Source organism: Cydia strobilella, chromosome 1 (genome assembly GCF_947568885.1).
Source record: "Cydia strobilella chromosome 1, ilCydStro3.1, whole genome shotgun sequence".
Classification (NCBI taxonomy): domain Eukaryota; kingdom Metazoa; phylum Arthropoda; class Insecta; order Lepidoptera; family Tortricidae; genus Cydia; species Cydia strobilella.
The window spans coordinates 27,864,097-27,885,540 of record NC_086041.1 but is presented as its reverse complement, the minus strand read 5'-3'; the positions used below and the strand labels follow the sequence as shown (position 1 = coordinate 27,885,540).

The window sequence follows — 21,444 nt, the reverse complement described above, 5'->3', positions numbered from 1 at the left end:
AAAAACTAGTTTTCACCGAGGTCTTATGAAAAACTTGAAGGGTATGCCAAGTGCTAGAATGCTATTTATAATACATGCATTACTTTAATTTGTTGCACTGTTTGCGTATGTGTTTTTATAAATTGTTCCTGCGCAAATTATTTTTATGTAGGTATTCGACTCAAACTACTACACTTATTATATGTTTATTATAGTATTTATTCGTTATTTGCACAAGGAGTGGAGTTTATCCGCCGCTATTGTAAACCCGACACCGAAACCCCTACTCCCCTCACTGTACGTTTCACATAAAACTTTGTATGTTCGCTCTTTTACACGTTCGAAAAACATTCTTGACTAAAATGTGTGTTTAAAAAAAATAAGTCAACTGCGAGTTGCATTCACGCGCCGAGGGCTCTGTTACGGGCACAGAGCCCTCGTTTTTTTTTAATAATCTAATTTTTATTCTTGAATTTTTTGTTTATTAGGTGTGCGGCATAGTTCTTGAGAGTTTCCATGTAGATATTAGTATTAGGGGCATCTTTATAAGTCCGGTCACTATGAACAATGACCGGTCTGTATGCATAATGCCCGCATCAAGTGGGAAATGTAATTATAACTGCATGGTTAATCACTTTGACCGGTCAGTATGAATAATAACCACCCTACCTTCGGCAATGTAATGAAACAGATGAGCTGTAGTGTAGGTAGGTTTAGTTTAGGTAAGAACTGCAACCCCGCACAGAGAGGAACTACTTACAGAAAAGTAGGTTTAGGTTTGGTTAGAACTGCAACCCCACACAGAAAGGAACTGCGTACAGAAAAGTAGGTTTAGGTTACCAGCCAAAGGAATAAATTTATCACTTTGCCCGACACTCTTGGGCATAATTCATAATGACCGGTCATTATTTATACTGCCCGGTTAATCAAGTTGCCCTTAACTTACGTAAGTACGTAAAGTTGAAAACTTTTTGCTTGTATTTTTCCTTTTTAATATTGTTACAATATAACGATCTATAAAGCTTTTATAATTTTAAAGAATTTATAGATTATAAAGAATAGTCAATAGTGTAATATGTATAATACCTATAGATTATAAAGAATAGTAACGCGTAATATTGAATTGTTTAATAAAAAAATATATTTATTTGTGATATAATTAAAAGATGTAAGATGTGTAGAATAAGTAACAAAAAATTGTGACCTGTAATACCTTATTACCAATAAATTATGTCTATGTCTATGTCTATAATTAGGTACAGTCAGCAACAAATATAGGGTGAAGGCCAAAGTGGGCAAATATATCGGTAATTCGGTATTTTTGGGCCGGTTTGGCAATCAATATCTATTTGATTCTGACTGGACCGATGTCAAAATGCTTACCAAATTACCAAGATACAGACTTTAAAGTTTTCGGATAAGCGGGCAGCCGGGGTGGACCAAGAACACAACAATAGTTATTTGTTATACAAGGGTGCAAAGTTGTATTTTACCCGCGAGTGTGGAATTGAAACATGAGCAAGCGAAAGGATTCTATAGTTGAACCACGAGCGAAGCGAGTGGTTCTAAAATAGAATCCTGAGCGTAGCGAGTGTTTCAACACACGAGAAGTAAAATACATTTGCACCCGTGTGTAACACAAAACTTTTCCCCTCACTATAGCGAGGAAAGTGCAACATCCACAGGCGTTAGATCATCTTCATCACTGGAATCACTAATTTTTTTACGATATTATAACAGAAAACACTAGAAATTCTGATTTTCACGTGAGTCGGTGAGAAGAACAGTAAAAATTTTGTTGACAATGTTGACATTTCTGTTCTGACGTATGAAATGTCAACGATGCGTTTTGAAATTGCATCGACTCAACTTGTGCGTTCAGAATTATATTTAACATCATTACATAAAATGTAACGTTTCTTATGGAATTTTAAGGTTTATGACTTAAAATTATTAAATAAAGCTAAATTTGGTATTTTTTATTAGATTCTCAAACCATTTATTTAAGGATAATTAATATCGAACGAACCATTATCATGAGCGTTTTACGTTTTGTTATCTGTCAAGCTACTTAAACACGCTCCATCCAAGGTCAAATTACTTTCCCCACTAGTGGATAAAATGCGTTTTTCCCCGCTTGTTTTAAAGGATAATAGGCGGCTTTCCGAGCTAGTGAGGGGAAAAGTTTTTTTTTGGCTATCCCCATTTTATTTTCAGCCGCCATAAGTAAATTGTACTTATACTAACGTTCTACCTACTTGGTAACGATTTTATCTACTAAAACAAAGTGACACTGTAAATCTTTGATCCCGAAGTCGTTTACCCAGATTGTGCGCTTAATAAATTATCAGGCAAAGATCAAACCACCGCAATCCGTAGGGTTTCCAAATCACGATGTTTAGAAAACGAACAAGGCCGCTTAATGTGTCATGACTACTTGTTTGTTCTTTCTTGTACTTGCGTACAAGTTAGACTATTTGCTAAGATCAGGGCTTAGCTTTTGTGTCTTGATAGAATTTTATATTACCAATGTGCCATCATTTATTACTTCTGGAAGGAATAGTGAATAACGCCACCTCTATTTTTCCAGTCAATTCCATCCACCATCCGTTATGCATTTTGAAAATAGTGGAATATGCTTGTAAAGGTATTTGTTATATAGTTATTGACAAGATTGTTAAAAAATAGTCCTGTTATAGTGCCAAAAAAAGTTTAGAGTACAATAAGGACCTGACATCCTTATAGGTACCCACAGCACAGCATACGGGAATCAAATTAAAACTTCAGTGCCGTAAAATATGAACCTAAGCCGTTAAAAAATTGTGAGAAATGTCAGGCACAGTGCAGCTAATACCCCTTTTATTTCATTGCGCCAGCCTGACCAAAATGAAAACGAAGTGAAAGCTCACTTGTTGATCCGAGCGGAGCTAAAACCTTTTCCGGCTGTCACACATTTTGTGAATCTTTCTATCTCAATATTCTTAATACAGGTTGGAATTGGAACTGCCTGTTCTGCCTGTATGGTTCATCGTTATTATCGTTAAATGCGTGTGTCCTGGGTGACTGACTGATTCATCAACGCAGAGCCAAAACTACAGAAGCTAGAAAGTTGAAATTTGCACACTAGGTTGGATTTATAAAGTGTACAAGAGATAAGAAGCGATTTTGGAAACTTCTACCCCTTAGAGGGTTAAAAAGGGGTTGAACTTTTGTATGGCGTTTTATTTTCAGCTAGGAACTTGAAATTTCGTGAAAATGTATTATATTAAAATAGAAGTAAAGTAATTTCAGCGTTTTTGGAAATTAATCCCTTAAGAGGGTTAAAAAGGGGATGAAAGTTTGTATGGGGACCAAGTATTATATTAAAAAGTTAGGAAATTGAAACTTCGTTATAAGACATATTCATAAAATACGAGAAAAGTAATTCAGCGTTTTTGAAAATTCATCCCCTAATAGGGTAATTGTAACGAGAACGATTTGAGTAGGGACTTGAATTTACTAGGAAGAGGAAATATTAGAAGGTACGAAAAGTAATTTTAGTGCTTTTGAAAATTCGGGCTGAATTTTCAAAAGCACTAAAATTATACTAATAGAGTTAAAAAGTGTGTTTCGGGAAATAAATACACGCGGACGTAGTCGTAGGCAACAGCTAGTGTTGTAATATTTAGTTATCGCATCGTTGTATTGCATTGGAATTTACCTCCCCTCGTTGTATCAGAGGGTTGCATCGTCATAAGTTTTCTTAAGTTAAGGTGGATTAAAGTTTCGAACTGGTTCGATTTCTAACTAATTACTTACTACGTGGTAATAATAAAGTTCACGTGATAGACAATTTCATCGAAAATTTGACACGCTCACCTCATCTTTAAAAAAACTTGTTATGTATGTTGGGCACCCTTTAACTTTTGACACATTCTGTAGGTATAAGAAAGTAATTTATAAGATGTCAGCACTTTGTTATATAGCGTGAAATATTGACCTAGCAAGTATTCTTGAGAATAGGTAATATGGTAATGAACCATCGTTTACATTTAAACTACTTTAATTCCTTTTTTTATAAAATAAGTACCGTACAATCATGAAACAAAGTATCACCACTAGTATTGTATTCCCTATTCCCTTCTTGATAATTGTGATCACGTTCTAGATTTTACCCTGTACTCAATTCAAAGGCTTTCAACTATGCAATCACATTTTCCGCCTCAATAGGTTTATTCTTAAGGCGACTAAAACATCAAAAGGTTAGGCTAAAGAAATCGTTTTTCTATTTTTACTTGCCTTCCTATATACGCATATACGCTACGGTGCCAGAAAGTTTTCAGATTTACCACGTAGGGGGAAACGGGGTATTTTTAGTATATTGTATTCAGGTATTTTGAGTTCATTTTGGGGCCTAAAATCAATTTAAAAAAAAGGTATGCAAATTTGACCTACATCCCCCTACATAAAAATATGTAAGAGCCTGTATAATATGTATATGTAAGTGTGTGTATATCTTTACTAAAAGGGACGTCCAGTATAATATTGGAAATTGCATAGACAGAGTAGTTAACATCTTATTGTAGGTACCTACATTTTGTATATCGTTTTATCACTAATTGCAATAAAACTGCAGTGGATTCGTTTGCGAGCATAAAAAAAAATTCAAGTACATTAGACAAGGTTTTATTGCTAAAGACTGTTGCCTCTAATACCTATAAAGACCTAGAAAAGTTTAATCACAACCCTATTACACAAAATGTAATACATTTCTTCCGCACACGGCATTGGGGTCGCGCGCAATGGTCCGCGGTCGCTGCCGTGCAACTGACACGTCCGTATATTGCAAGCTTTGTCCCTCCACGCGTGCTATGCTAGTGATGTGCCTAGGTACCTCGGGAATCTTACATTACCATAGACAAATAAGTATTACCATGCCTCCCGCACAACTTATTAAGGAAGGAACTAAGGGTAGTCATATATGGAGCAATTACTAAATATTTATCGGAAGCTGGTGTGTGTTATTTTCTCAGTATCATAAAATTGTATCTTTAATTTTTACTGGCAAAATCCCTTTAAAAATATGATATCGCATGTAATTGCCTGCCATGGCCTGTACGGATTCTGTTGTGGCAGCACCCTCTGCTGTCAGCCCTTCGGATTTTGAGTAGGGTTTGGGGCACTTTTGTGGACACCAGTCGCCACTCCCGCCCTTTCTCCTTCCGCGCCTACTCCAGCTGAAAACCGTCAGCCCTCAGTTTTTTTTTCCAGCTTCGCTCGTAGGACGTGATTTGAGTCCCTGCGGCGGCGGATTCATAAATTATTGGTTGCCAGGTAGGTCGCAACACGCATAGTTATATTTTTTCGGCTTCCCTCAAGAGGGCGTGTTTCCTGCGTAATCGAAGCGGAGCTGTGTGTGGCTAAGCACATGGTAATCAGTGAGTCAGCGTAGATTTTATTGTACCGGAAACACACCTCATTGCGTCGTTCATTCGTTGTTATGGTTAGTAATAATCTCATTACGTAAAAAAATATTAATTTGTAAGCAGCGACAATTTGAGCAACTTTCATGAGTTCAGAAGATTCGTTTAGCCCAGTAGTTTACGACAATGTGACTGGTTGTATTAGGTCTGGATATAAAAATCCGGTGAAGGCATGTATTTTTGTCTCATTAACACGTATATTTGTTATTGTAGCTAATGTATGTTTTCTATGCATTCAAGGCGAACCTCTAGGCTACCGCAACGACCTTGACCATAGTCCCATCACCAGACCATAGTACGCGAAGTTTAATATTTGAAGACGTTTGATCATGTTTAAAAAATTGAAAGTATTAAAAATGTTAAAAGTCCTTAATGAAAAGCGGGTGTCTGTCCCAACGTTGACGGCATTTGCTAGCTATTTCCCGTTTCTGCCCACGCACGTCACTATGCCAGTATGCCTGTCCCGTTTGATAAGTGAATGCAATTATTGAGTTAGCTCTTCTAATAAGCTTTTGAATTATTCTCTCGTAATAATGAAGGCGGAATCGGCATTGTCATTCATGAGTAACTATCTAGTTCTGATTGACTCGAAAATCTTTTATTCTCTCTTCTCGCTACGACAACTGCAACGAAGGAAATAATGTCAACCTTGTAGTTAGATAAGCATTGGAAATTATTCTTAACCGTAACTAAGTTTTTTTTCTTCAAAACTGAAATATGCATCTGGGTGATTCTTATAAAATTACAAGTTCGAAATGTCACGGAAGTCGGAACATGTAGTGTGACCCTCGGACATATTTATTTTTCTAATCTGAAGTGATTTTGCAAGAATTTATATCAAATATAAATTACTAATCCCTGTTCTACAACACGGTTTAAAAATTGTATGGATGTATAACTAATTCATATAATTTTAAACAACATATTTTGTGATCAGTTTTCGTGTCACCGCCGCGCGTGGTAATATAAACATGCGGTACTCGGTAGAAAATTATCTTTACTTCTGGCAGCCTTTTAAAAGTTTGTTTAGAACAGCAACACTGTGTTGTTGTCAGATTTGCAAATGGCCGAAGTGAGAAGTTTTATCGAAAATTATTTATTTGTTTTCATTTGAAAAAATGGTCAACTTTAACGCGTCACCGCCATGTTTGAGTTTTAAAAGCAAGTTCCAGTTTCATGTTATTGTTTGTAACATAAGATATACCTCATACATTGCAGATTAAGCTAATTCTTTAACAATTGCAAAGTGAAAGGTAATTTTTAGGCAATAACGAAAATGTTCCAAATTTTCACGACCGTGGCCTCAAAAATCTGTCACCGCCACGGACTTTTGAGTCCACGTTCGTGATATACCTATAGACACGTGGTCGTGACATTCTTAATTTGTTTGATTAATTTAGAGGCACATGCATTTTTCAGAAAAGGTTTTTTATTAGCTATAGATCATTTGCTATTATTGCCCGACTGCCAAAGCAGAAAAATGTTTTTCGCATGTATGTATGTATGATGTGTATCCAATTCTTTGTCGTGCTCTATAGCCTTTATAGTTTGACGGATTTGAATTTATCGTAGTCATTAGGTTTATCGTAGTCATGTGAGTGACTTTATGCTATGTTCAAATTATTATATAAATCAACATAGTGGAGTTGGCCGCCAAAATGCCGAAATATCATAACTGAGGGTTTGTCACAACCGTGTTTATGTAATCATTTTATTTACCTTTCCTGGCTGACATATGCATCAATAGTTTGCTTTTTGTATGTACTTTTGATATATGTAACAATAAGTGAAAAATAAAAACTTCACAATTTAAGAATCACCCATCTGGCTGTGCAATTTGAATAAAAAATATCTGATAAAAATCTTTAGGCACGAGTTCTTTATTGAAGGAGCCAAATTTATTCAAACCAGGCAATTTAGCCTTGAGATTTCCCTTTGAATGAAGTGTTGATCAGACGTAACGAAGTTTATTTTCCAAACAACATAAAGTACTCCTTGATTTTAATACAGATTCCTTTCATTGGGATCATAAAGTTGAGTAGGTACATTTATGATTGAATCGATACCCTAAATTTCATTTTACGACCTTTCTTTTTCAGAATATTACTTACAGCGTTACGATTGCAACCTTTATTAATAATTATCTAGTAAACAAAAATCAGACAATTGAGAGTCAGACTCGCCTACCGAGGGTTCCGTACTTACTTTTTAGTATTTATTGTTATAGCGGCAACAAAAATACATCGCCTGGTGACAGGCAGACAGACGGACAGACAGACGGACAGACGGACACAGGAGTCTTAGTAATAGGGTCCCGTTTTTACTCTTTGGGTACGGAACCCTAAAAAAACAACAGTTAACCCTTATCTTGGCAAGCCTCAAAATATTTTAAAAATTATTTTTTTTTGACACCCATTGACCATACTAAAATACTTAACTTAAAAAAGAATGAAAAAAATCTAGGCTTTTCCAGTTTCGGAAAATCATATGTATCATCTTTGATACAATGCCAATCCCTCGACAAACTAGTTGACTACTTTTTAAAAGAAAAATGTGGATTTTAATAAAAAATAAAACGTGTTATGCAACAGAAATCATCACTAATTGTTATTATAAAATGACTAGCTGTTGCCCGCGACTTCGTACGCGTGGATTTGTATGTTGGTGGTTATATATTTTACATGAGCATGGAATATTATGCAGTAAAAGATATCAGTAGGGACAGTTAACCATCATCACTACATGGTATAAAACAAAGTCGCTTCCTACTGTCTGTCTGTCCCTATGTATGCTTAGATCTATAAAACTAAGCAATGGATTTTGATGCGGGTTTTTTTAATAGATAGAGTGATGAAGAGAGTGATGAAGGGGAAGGTTTATATGTATAATACATCAGCATTGCACCGGTGCAAAGCCGGGCGGGTCGCTAGGTTGTTAATAAATATACAACGCATGAAGTTTACTTTCACAAACTACGAAGTTGCAAGCCTCTAACTGAAAAAAAAAGTGGCCTCGATATAATCCCTCTCAATCCCCTTAGAAGATTTTAAAGTCCACTATTTAAAAAAAATATGTTCGCTCCCAATGCAAAATTTATTAATACAAACTTTTAAAAAACGATGAAATCAGTTATGTCTAGGTATTTTAATATAATGCCCTTTTACCAAGTTTCAATTTCCTAGCTTAAAAGAAAACTTGTACCACATTTATAGGTATAAACTTAAATTCCCTTTTTAACCCTTTGGTTGAATTTTTTAAGAACGTTGAAATAACTTTTTTTGTAATCTTATACAATGCCTTTCTAAGAAGTTTCAAAGCATTTGTAATGGGCTCTTACTTTCAACCCCTTTTTAACCCTTTTAGGGGATGAACATTTAAAAACGCTTAAATTACTTTTCTTGTATTCTAATAATATGCCTTTACACAAAGATTAAATTCCCGCACTCAAAAAAATATTTGATCTCCATACAAACTTTCAACCCCATTTTTACCACCTTAAGGGATGAATTTTCAAAAACGCTGAAATTAGCTTTCTTCTCTGTTAATGAAATACCTTTTTACGAAGTTTCAAACTCTTTAGCTTAAAATATAATTTGGACCCTATACAAACTTTTAACCCCTTTTTAACCCTTTTAAGGAATGAATTTTTAAAAACGCTGAAATCACTTTTCTTGTATTCTAATAATATGCCTTTATACAAAGTTTCAAGTCTCGCACTCAAAAAAAATTATGATCTCCATACAAACTTTCAACCCCTTATTCATGAATTTAAAAAAAATTATAATAACTTCCTATTGTGAAAAATTCAGCTCTCTAGGTCCAACGGTTTGGGCTGGGCGTTGATTTAAGTGAGTCAGTCAGTCAGTCAGTCAGGACTTTTACGTTTATATATATAGATGTGTGAAAAAAATATACTAATCTAAGAAATTAGTGCATAACTTATAGTATGAAACGCCATTTTGATTATTACTAATTAATTTACAATGACACTTGTATGCATTATTTTTTGGTATAATAAAGGAGGGTACTTCGACATATTCATAGTAGAGGTATTTTGTTAAGTAATAAAGTATACCTGCTAAATTGTTTAATGTTCCATGTATCACGGGTGTTACAATGCCAAGATAAGGTATAAGAGGAAAACAATTTGGTAGTAGTACCTTAGTTACTATAGCTCTAATTTTTAGGGTTCCGTACCCAAAGGGTAAAAACTGGACCCTATTACTAAGACTCCGCTGTCCGTCTGTCCGTCTGTCCGTTGTTTGTCTGTCACCAGGCTGTATCTCATGAACCGTGATAGCTAGTGACAGTTTAAATTTACACAGATGATGTATTTCTGCTGCCGCTATAACAACAAATACCGGTTTTTATTATTAAATAGGTGCGAGAAATCTTCCACCCGTTTTTTCATATACTACATAAACCTTTGCAAAGCGTTATCGCAGCGTGAGAAAATACACTGGAACTGACATTATGACGTACCCTTGAAGTGAACTCATACAGAAATAACTAGAAATGATGGATAATCGATATTTGACTAGGCTGTAGCCGTTAATATTAACTATAAGCATGCCATATTCAACTGTTATATCGTACAAATATATTTCAAGTTAAATTTGCAGACCTCAAATTCATGGTTTTTAAAGGCATTAATTATTATCTACTAAATCTCTACTTTAATTATTGTCACTTGATGATTATTAAAATCAGAAAAACGAGGTATTGGCTACCGCATATACCCCTAAATGAAGCGATTGTCAATAACAGTGATTGAAGGCGATTGTCAATTTTTCTTTATTAATCGCTTTTTGTGTTTTAAATACAGGTAATGTTTTTCTTATGTTGTAAAATATATAGAACCATAACTACCATAAGTTATTTAGTTAACAAAACAAGAATAATCTCTCCATTTCTCTCTCTTTCTTACATAATATGGCATAATAAAGTTTTTTTTTAAGTGTACTATTTTTGAATAAATAAGTATGGTACGGGCATGTGATGCGGAGGGATGAAAGTCATGTGACAAGAAAGGTATTAAGAATGAATGTGGAGGGAAGTACGAGGAGAGGAAAACCGAGGAAAAGGTGGATGGACTGTGTGAAAGATGATATGAAACTAACGCAAGTGAATGATGAGATGACGGGTGACAGAGATGTATGGAAGAAAAAGACATGCTGCGCCGACCCCAAGTGAATGGGACAAGGGCAAGCGAATGATGATGATAAGTATGATGATAGCTAAGGCAATGACTTTCGGCACTCATTCATAATTGACTTTGAAAAATAAGTTCGAACTCAATATTAATTTGTAAGAGAAGGAACTGTCGGATGTCATAATACGGCTATTGGTTTTTATGCATAGTCGAGTAACATGTGTGTGTGTTCATACTTAGTCATTAGATAGATATATAGATAAATGATTTATTTGACAGCTGCAATTACACACAATATAAATTTACAAACACCATAACAGAAAAAAACTATAATTATAATAATTATTATTACACTAGCAAAGAAAATTAAATTACTCAATTTAAGCCATATAGGTACATACCAAACTAGGTATGTAATTTGTGTCACGTCATATCCCGACTGAGACCGTAACCGAACAACGTTACGCAAACTGTAATTGTATTTGGGTATTGGCACCCTTGCAACCCCCCGGGGACGGTCGGCACCTCCGCTGCATACAAATACAGGGTGTCGACCTCTCCACAGAAGTATAAAATCAAATCTCAGACAGGGCTATATATTTATACATAAATTACTGAAATAGTTCTGATCGTTCAATGCAGTGAGCACGCCACCTGCGGCATTAGCATATTTTTAAAATAAAAATGGTGTATAATGTTTTATACACTGAGTACCTAAACTACCTAAGCTAATGCTCTACAAGGCCTTGAGAAATGGCATATAAAGGCCTTAATTAAGTAGGTAGACTAAAACGGCCGAAAAGCTTAAGTTTCAAAAATACAGGGGTCTTGGCCCCAGGTATTTTTTATGCCATTTTGGGCTGAGACCCTTGGCCAGTGGGGTACTAAAACTCTTTAGCTCTTCAAAAAGCTATCCAAAAGACTAGTCGACTTCACTGGCAACTGAAGAGCTTCCTCGCGCAACGTATATAAGCATCACAATACAGCGGGGAAATGCTGCCAGCAGCATCCTCGGCACCATGCGAAAAGAGGCAGTACTTTTTAGCCTTACTTTAGTTTTATTTAATAGATTAGATACTTATAAAAAATTGCATTTTTTATAACTATTTAGTGTAGTGGCACCAAATATCGACACTTTTAGGATATCTATAAAATTAAGAGTTAGTTAGTCATCACTAAGGCAAAGTAGGTAACGATTGAGTATGGTAAGGTATATTCTTGAAACTTATCTAGGGTGTATTATTTTATTAATACTTCTTATACTATACTATATTATTATACTTCCTTAAGAATTTCTATATAAGAAATTCTGTTATTTTCACCAGATCTCTAGCCGCACTGGATTTTCACGCTGCCATTTTCAAACAAAAAGACGGACTTCGCTCAAATTTAGTGCATAGTGTTGCAAAACTAAGAAATCGGTTTCCTACTCTTATTATCTTAGTTAAAAAAAAAGTTTCGGTTATTGGTTCTTGTCGGTCATTGGTGCCTCTACGTTACCCATTTGATATGCTTAAAATATACACCATGCAATGTTACTTAAATGTGTTTGATAGTGTTATAATACTTTCCTAATTACTAGCAATAGAGGCCACATACGGATCGAGCTTAACTATTGGACCTTTAACCTCTCAAACATAAGGACATTTACCTAAAAGTAGATACCTACTAACTATTTTAGGTAAGTGCAAGCAAAAAATAACAACGGTATTTGTAATAAAGATTCGCTGAATATTAGATCATAACTGTTTTCCTGCAGAACTACGCAACATTACGACTAAATATGACATGATATTGAATATAATCTGTGGATAGTATGCAGAGATGAGACCTAAAATGCTTAAAAACACAACGATAGATAAATGAAACCGATAGACGTCGGTTATTGTGAATACCTACCTATATAATATTTTTGAATATTTTCTGCATGATTTAGAATATATTTCATCTTTTATATTGTTACGTACGCACGTTACGATGACATAAACGTCATTAAAAAAAATACTGACCCTCTTTTGTGGAACAGATGAGCAGTGTAATCCAGAAATGCCATACCCATGGTGGTAGCAGCATCACCACCCAATATCTGATTAATCACTTGTGCTTAGCATCGTGTTTTCAGTTGCCCTGTTTTGTCATCGCCACCAGATCTGAAACCAACAAAAATACAAAAATGAATATAAGTAAAGCGATATACGTTTATTTTGCACATCATATAAGGAAGCAGGTTATTGTTGTTTTTGTAACTCTATACCTATGATGGACAAGCAACATCGACATAATAATAATAAAATGATTTCTTTATTCAGATTTATATGATCCATTGTCCATCCATAATTATGTAGTTACCAGATATTTGTAATTATTAGAGTCGTTTCCCCCAAACACATCAAGAACCAAATATACTTATCCCGATTTAAAGTAAACCATCACTACGTAACACTTAAATGAGCTTCTGACTGCTATAGGGCCACATCTCAAAAATGATCATTGGAGATTTAATCTTATAATAAAGTTAAGTTTCCCATAATTATAAATTTTCTGATGTGTATAGCAGGCAGGGGGAGGAATTACACAGTGGGGAGCAAAGCACATTTCACGGGAGATACTATCAGAATATACCCGTACCAGTAATAAAGACTCTTATTTAATGAGCTCAATGTTAGTTAATGCCTAATAACATCACAAATTTGTATTTTTAATGAAATATTATATTAGAAGCGCTGTAGGAAAGATAAACGTAAGTTTTTTTAAGTTTAACGTTTTTCTAAAGCAACTTAAAGGTACCTATAAGAATTCTCATTATGAAAATGCTTGCGGTACGTAAGAAATTACTTCAACTGAGTAATGGGGATTCTCATACCGAGGCCCAAGTATAAGGCAGGCCTTGTTATGTGAAGGACTGTGTTATCATTGGACATCAGTCCCTCATGATAATAATAGGGATGAGCCGCCCGCATGACATTTTATTCAATGAACCCTCAATATGTCTCTATGTATTTCACCCGAAATTTTCATCTGGATCTTTTCGGACTTCTCTAATACGTATAGGATGTTCATTGAACTGAAACTGAAAACTGAATAGCATTAAATCTGAGTAACTAGGTATACAGTACATTTATTTTCTTGGGACATATATTCGTTGTCAGGTTGTTTTGGATACCTTACTTTTTTTTATAGATTCACACGAAACTGTCACCAGCTCGCGCCACTTAGGTTTCAATAATTTAGGAAAATGGAGATTTTCATTTATAGCTGCAACGTTTACGTGCTTAATTGTCGGTCCTAGCTAAATAAACTGTAAGTTTAACGTAGGTACACTTTTAAAATATAAAGTATATACGCAATGGCCGTATGGCCATTGTGTCTTGAGCCTTGCTTACACGAAACCGTTTCTTGACCAGTCATCAATCAACGTTACGCTTAGGTACATCTAATCGTCTATGTGATAAATGGGAACAACTTGATCTAACGCTTTACAAAACATTTCACTTTCATACTAGGGTAGGGCAAGGGTTTCGATTGGAGGTTATTTTAATACACTCCAACTAATACTTGGCAATTTTGTCAGGTGCTTTTTAGTTATGATATTATGTATATGCTCTATGTTCATGCTGTGCTACTTGTATAACAAAACATAGCCATGTATGTACCTATGCATGTTTGCAATCTTTGACTTTAAACATCCAGAAATTTCGTAATTTTGTTGTAATGCCTACCATCAGGTTTTGTACATAGGACACTGTAATGAATTATTAAGGTTTTTTCCATTTCGGCTTGAAGTTTTCAACTGGCATTCTATTGAGCTTCTGCTTCATACGAGCATATTTTTTAATGGATCGGAATTCAGAGCAGTTGGGAGAAATAAGGTGTTTTTCCACAAATTCGATATTGTTGACTTAGTACCACTTTTTCGCTTTCTTGGATAATGGTACGTGGCCTGACCAGGCCAAAGCAGAAAGGGCTTGTTGTGGTGATCTATGAATGGCAACAACAGTTTTTTCAAACACTGTTTAGTATAACATTTCGCCACTTACAGATAGGTTAACAAACTTTTAAGTGCTAAATTTGCCACATATATAGATCACCTGCCATACGAGAACCTTCTTCGCAAATTTATTCATTTTAATTATCTTATACTCGTCACTAGCGGTTTTCTTATCAGGACCGAAACAAAAATGCTGACTGGGTAGCGATCTGAAGTCAAATTTGCGGTATGTTTCATCATCCATTACAACACAGGATTTTTTGTTGTAATTTATGAATAAGGTTTATAGATGTGGTTTCCACTTCAGTTTATTACTATTTTTCATTTTTGTTAGGTACTTTAGTTTGTTTGTAGATCTTTATAGAGTTATTTTTTTAAAGACTCTCCACTGTCGATTTTTTGGACGTTTTGCACTTTTGGCTAAATATAATACAGACTGGGTAGGCGTTTTTTACAACGCAGCTATGATGTTCTTCTCTATATTCATATTAGAAAACCCGGGCTTATGACCATTTCCAGTCCGCCATAGTCTACCACCAGTTTCATAAAATTATTTTAACACCCTTTGAACAGGTCTTACTGACTAGATTTACACTGCTAGTTTTTCGTTTAAATGCCTTGATTTTGTAAGTGTTTGTACAACATTTTTTTCATCTAGTCTTTTCTGTGATGGCGATATATATATTCGAAAATGTAAACGAAAGAGATTTACGTTTATAAAGAATAAGAAAACAGCTATTTTTTTACATATAACAGTCCTTAAGCCTTTTGGTCAGAACTGATATGCAACCGGTGCGAAAAAAAAAACGTTTTTTTTTTTCTTTGACAATTATATATAAAATTAATTAATTATATGATATGATATTGCTTACCTATTCTTATATTGTAATGCATTTACTATAATTTGACGACCATTACGAGATACCTAGGTATAACTAGCCATATTGACATCTTTTTCGTAACCATGCTAATATTGACATCGTATATTTATTTCCCAACATTTATTTGACTTTGTGATGAATTTTTATCTGTATTGACATTTGTATATAATAAGTGACGATCATAATATAAATTCGTATAGATTAAGTTAAAATAATTTATAATGTAATATAATATTATGAAATAAATAAATCTAAATCTAAATACGTAATAACCATATACCCAACGGAGAATACCTCTTTAACAATTTAACTTCGCCTTTATATCAGTTGATATAGTGTGTTTAGTTTTTGTGGTAGATACTGACTTAGAAAAGCGGCTCAAAGTTGAATGGAAAATGTTAATTCCACACGCGATAGGTTTCTAAAAAAAAACATCCCATACAAAAAAATAGCACTCCCCTGCTAAGGGTTTTTTTTAAAGAACTGCGGGTCAAAAAATTTGTTTTGACCTCCAGTATGCGTGTACCAAATGGCTAAACTGGCTCGTACTCCGTCACCCAAAATATACCCTCTAGTCGATTTTATAATGTTTTTCCTCATGTTGTTTCCTTAATAGACTAGCTGCACTTATAAAGCCTGATTCTTAACGAATTTGCCAAATTCAGTGCTTTTTCTTTAATTATTGTCTAGCCTACTTTATATATACACTCCACCATTAAAATTGCCAGAATCACGAAATTATTACCTATACTAAAAACATTTTTTTAAAGAATTATCAGATGATCATTTTTTTTTAAATGTGAATGCCGAAAATCATTCTGCGCCAAATTGCTGTCAAAAACTTGATACATGTTGACGAAACTTACGTATAACTAATTTCCAACACAACCTGTTAACCAACTTTATACCATTACTAAAAGGCAAGACTAGATTCAACAAAGTCCCACAGTATTCACCTATTGAACTGTAAGGGGTTGAGTGTCCGAGTAAGTTTTTCGTTAAAACGACAAGAACGATATGCAATAAAAATATTTAAAACAGGATAGTTCTTGATATAACTCAATCCAAGAATGTGTCGAATAAGTTTTTGGCAAAAATTTCATTTTATCGCTGTTTGTACTTTTCTTTCCACAGATAACTAATACTCATCGAGAAAATTCTAAAAACCCCAAACAAAATTAGGTTTAGTTGTTTTATTACAGCGTTCCTATGGCCACCTCCTGTCTTCATCATCAGATCAGTTCGATGGTACCATAATATTGCATTGTAACCCGACTTACATATGCATGCAAATTTTTAGATGCATTGACCCTAACAAACATACATACATAGGTACATTGCAAGTTAATAAAAAGCTTGTAAAAACACTGTCGAATGTAATTATGATGGAGGGCATACAACAAAACTTACGACAGGAGTGGGGAGAAATGGAGAATGATGAATTTACTAATATATAATACTTTTCAACAAATTTCAAATAAAAAATAGAAAAACAAATCTTGATTCAGCCAATTTCGGTACCAATAATAGGGTTTTGATTTTGCCAAATTCGTTACGGAGCAGGCCTTAGGTCTGTTTACGTAGTAAACATTCTCGGGTTACACCCCGTCGCAGCTGCACCAGCAAGTTTAGCTAATTAACTTCTGTAAAGCTAAATACTGAGACTGCTGTGTAATTATTTTCTCAACTGGATGTTCCAGTCTTAAGGCAAACTCAATTATAAACTAGTTTTCTACTAATATTGCTTCAAATAATTCCAAACTCACAATAGTCATTTATTCTGTATTTTACAATATTATATTCCCACCAGGCTCGCAGACACAATTAGATTTTAATTATCAAAAACAAAACTTTATTAATTTACAACACAATACAATACAATTACAATAAAAAAATACCATCATTAAAACTACCTATTACTTAAAAATACCCACAATAAACTTAACTAAAACTAAACCTAAACTAACCCATAAAAACTAGTCCAACAACCCATCCCGCATCGCTCCTGACGCAAAGGTGCCCATCACGCTTGCAAAAATGTTATAAAAATATATATTATTATCAAAAATGTTTCATTTCGAAGTAGTACCATACAATAAAAAATTGTGGTAACACTGTATTTTTCATAAACGAATCTTAAATAAGTATTTTACATTTATTTATTCACATCTCATCTGTGTAAAGCGCATTATCATGTCAAATGGAAGCAATTAATTTACCGGAATCTAATTTTAATGATTTCCGCAAGTTTTTGTCCTTTTCAGGACTTGGCTCTGAATAAATTTTTGTTTCTGAACCACTCGGGTGCAATAAAACTCGTTATTGTTTTAAACTCGACCAAGGCAATAAAAAATTAAATGTAGGTAGGTATTGTTCGCACATATACTTCAGTGCCTTTAAAATATTGTAAATGATACCTGAAATAAATAACAAAAGCCGGGGTATCTATAGATAGGTAATTAAAGTAAGGATACTTAAGGTTAGTATTTTTATTACTTCTCATAAAGATAACATTATCTCCCTAATTTCAGCATTTTCAGCTGCTCATTTATCAGAAAATTTACCTGCTCATTTATCTCAAACGAACTTAACAATAAAACAATATTAATTTAACCACAATTGTGTAGCTGAATTCATCGGGCAACTTTAAAATGAAACTGCGAGGCGAGTGCGTCAGCGATGCCGCCATTGCGGGTCGATACCAAAAGTTTAAATGGAAAAGTGTCGGATTTTATTTTGCGCCACTCTTTGCTATAGCAAATTAACAAAGCCTCCGGTGCTTAAGAGTTCGTAATCGAAATTCTTAAATTTTACTTTTTTAACTATTTTTATTGTTATTGAATTGTTTTTACTTTTTAGGGTTCCGTACCCAAAGGGTAAAAAAGGGATCCTATTACCAAAGATAGATATAACTCCGTAATAGATGGATACAGTCTAAGGAAAAAATGTGCCTCGAAAATCACGAAAATTTGATTCTCGATCAGATGGCGCCACTAGTGATTGCAATATGATTAATGCAAATAAAAAAATCATTTATCCATATTTAAATACATTTTAACGTATTTTTATAAATCTTTTTAGTTTTAAAGTATGTCGATAGATGGCAGTGAATTTCAGTGGTTACAAAATTTACTATGACAGTACCGCTCTATCTTATTATATCCTCTTTGCTATTACTAAGACTCCGCTGTCCGTCTGTCTGTCTGTCACCAGGCTGTATCTCATGAACCGTGATAGCTAGACAGTTGAAATTTTGACAGATGATGTATTTCTGTTGCCGCTACAACAACAAATACTAAAAAGTACGGAGCCCTCGGTGCGCGAGTCCGACTCGCACTTGGCCGGTTTTTTTATGCATAATATGAAAGACCATGTTCATGCGGAGTAAATTAGTAGTAGTAGATAATTTTCTAATTTTAAATTTCATTTCTTATTACATATTTTACCTTAACGGACTCATTGCTATTTGATCGAAAAAGTAATTAAGATTACCTTTTAATCATTGTATCAATATTTAAGGGGTATAAAGTTGGAAAAGAAGTCGTCTAAAGAATCTGTGAAATAGTTTGACCTTATAATTTATACTTTTAAATTACCTACCTCTTTTCCGATGTTAATTATCTACATACCTACTATTAGATCATGGGCCTATAATACTTACTCGTTGTGTATTATGTACCTAATTCCCAATTTCCCATACGTGAATCCATACCTAAAACTTACACTCTTATGTCAGGTTTTTGCTTATTCTTGTTACAATTTTTTTAAAGTAAACATTATTTCGCTGTGAATTGTTTTTTCAACACTAAAAATTCCTTTCACAGTACCAGCTCGTAAAGGCTCTCTTGATTGTTCAAAACCGGATGAGAAAGTTGCATTTATCCACATGTGGGGCAAAGTAATCAGATGAAATTTTTAATTGTTTCCTTATGTTAACTGGTAGAATTGACTTATATTATAAATGATGTTTTTGAATGATAAATATTTAATGACGTTCATTTGGATTAGATTTTGTTTGGTATCTTACAGTTAATATTTTCTTCGGGTTGGTGTGGTGAAATTTTTTGTGAAACAAGATTTGTTTAACCCTCGTGCTTTGAAACCCTCACGATTCCACTTTTCGAACCACTTGCTACGCTCGTAGTTCAATTTTGGGATCTTTCGCTTGCTCGGGTATCACTATTAACACGAGCGGTTAAACAACAACTTTGCCCCCTAGTAAAATAAAAAAAACTATTGGGAGTTTAATACAATTGCTTAATGTTGACACTCAGCGCGGGGACGTGGCAGCGATATTATGGGACCCCGAACCCCGAAGATTGGGAATTCTTCGTTGCCCATATCGGTATGCCAAGAATGGTTTGGTGACTCGCAACGGCCGCTTTACGGCCAAGCCAAAAATAATAATTTTACAATAGGTAAATGTTTAACCGATTTCGTAAAAAGAGGAGGATGTATTTATGTGTTTCTGTTTTAGGAAATATTTAGGGTACGAGTCTTTACAGCATCCCTCGTAAATGAGCTCAGTGGGACCAAAAAGGAATTTATGCCGTTGGCACCAGATTTACTGGTCCTTTGCGTGATGCTTAAGTAGGGTTTTGGCTTAATAGAAATCCGATTTCGATCATTTATGCTTCGTCAGCCAGATTAAATGGATATAAACATTCCGGTTACGTTAAAATCTGTTGTTTGTACTCTGACTCTTGTCTAGAGTTTTTTTTTTTCACCACACCAGCTCTTATTGTATTTCAAAAACTGATAAGAAAGTTGCATTTTATCCACATTTGAGGCAAAGTAATTTGTACCTAAATATGGGTTCCTGGATGGTTTGAAAACACAATTGGACCCGAAAGGTGGCGCTTCTGTCGGTATATAGCCAAATTTGATTAGCTGAACAATTGACAACATTACATATTTTTGAGCGGTACCTACTTGCTAAGAAGCGCCGGCCCGAGCACTTAAATAGGGTACAGCGAGATTGACTTTCGGCGCCTCGTATATCGCTTCATTGTAAAAAAATCGCACGTAATCGTTTGAAGATAAGTACTTACTACTGACCTGAAAACCAGATACTGCAGCTACACAAATATATCACATATAAAAAAGCCTCTTATATTTTTCAGGAATTGGGTTTTTCCCTTTTCAGCGGGCAGCCGGTTAATAATTTCTCTACCGTTCGGCGGATATCTCGCGCTAAGTACGAAAAATCACCTGCCGTGATGCCTTCCTCCGACTGAATAGTCCCTCATTTTTCATTCATTTGTTTCAGGCAATATTTACGAAAAAACGGAAGCGTTTTGAGTGCTTTTTAGTGAGAATACTGGAATTTATATTATTATATGGGTTTATCATAGAATCTCATGATCTGTGTTCGTATTTTTGCAAGTATATTTTGTAAAACAAGTTTAAGTGAGTGTCTAAAGAGAGCTAAATCATCGAGGTGTCATAATTTTGCAAAGACTGCAATCTTTACACATCATAAACGGTCTGGCACTGGCGATAAACTCTCACTGCATCGTTTATAAAATGTAAAATGGCGCTCACAAGATACATGAAGTGTTATCAATATACACCCACGATATCGCTCTACAAGCACGAGCTGAAAAATGCCAGGTTACCCAAGATCAATTGCAGGTGAGTTGCCTTCTAACTAAAACCTAACCCTCTCATTTATATCACCCCCCTATCTTAAATGGGGCACAATTTACGGGCGCAGCATGGTTCCATTTTTATCGCCTGTCACTATGCCCGTCACTTTCGCACTAACATGCTTGTTAGAACGTGACAGGCATGGTGACAAGCGATAAAAATGCGACCGTGGTACCGCCGCTGGAGAGCCTTACCCTTTGTCAGCATCGACCTAAATGTAAATTCGGCGGACAATTTAACTATTCACGAAAAAAGGTTGTCTATCAACAGAGTATAAAGGGGAATTCGCTTGCTCAGGGTGCGTGAGAAAAAAAGGCAAGTATTTCTTGTTAT

General features: G+C 34.7%; 1 protein-coding gene across 1 annotated transcript in view; it reads right to left on the bottom strand.

Annotated features, from left to right (window-relative positions):
• LOC134744033 (uncharacterized) overlaps positions 1 to 21,444 on the bottom strand; it is a 46,620-nt gene that overhangs the window by 13,605 nt on the left and 11,571 nt on the right. The window contains exon 2 of the mRNA XM_063677676.1: positions 12,603 to 12,743. Coding sequence (XP_063533746.1) covers positions 12,603 to 12,666 — 64 coding nt within the window. The 5' untranslated portion in view covers positions 12,667 to 12,743. The remainder of the gene's footprint in view (positions 1 to 12,602; positions 12,744 to 21,444) is intronic.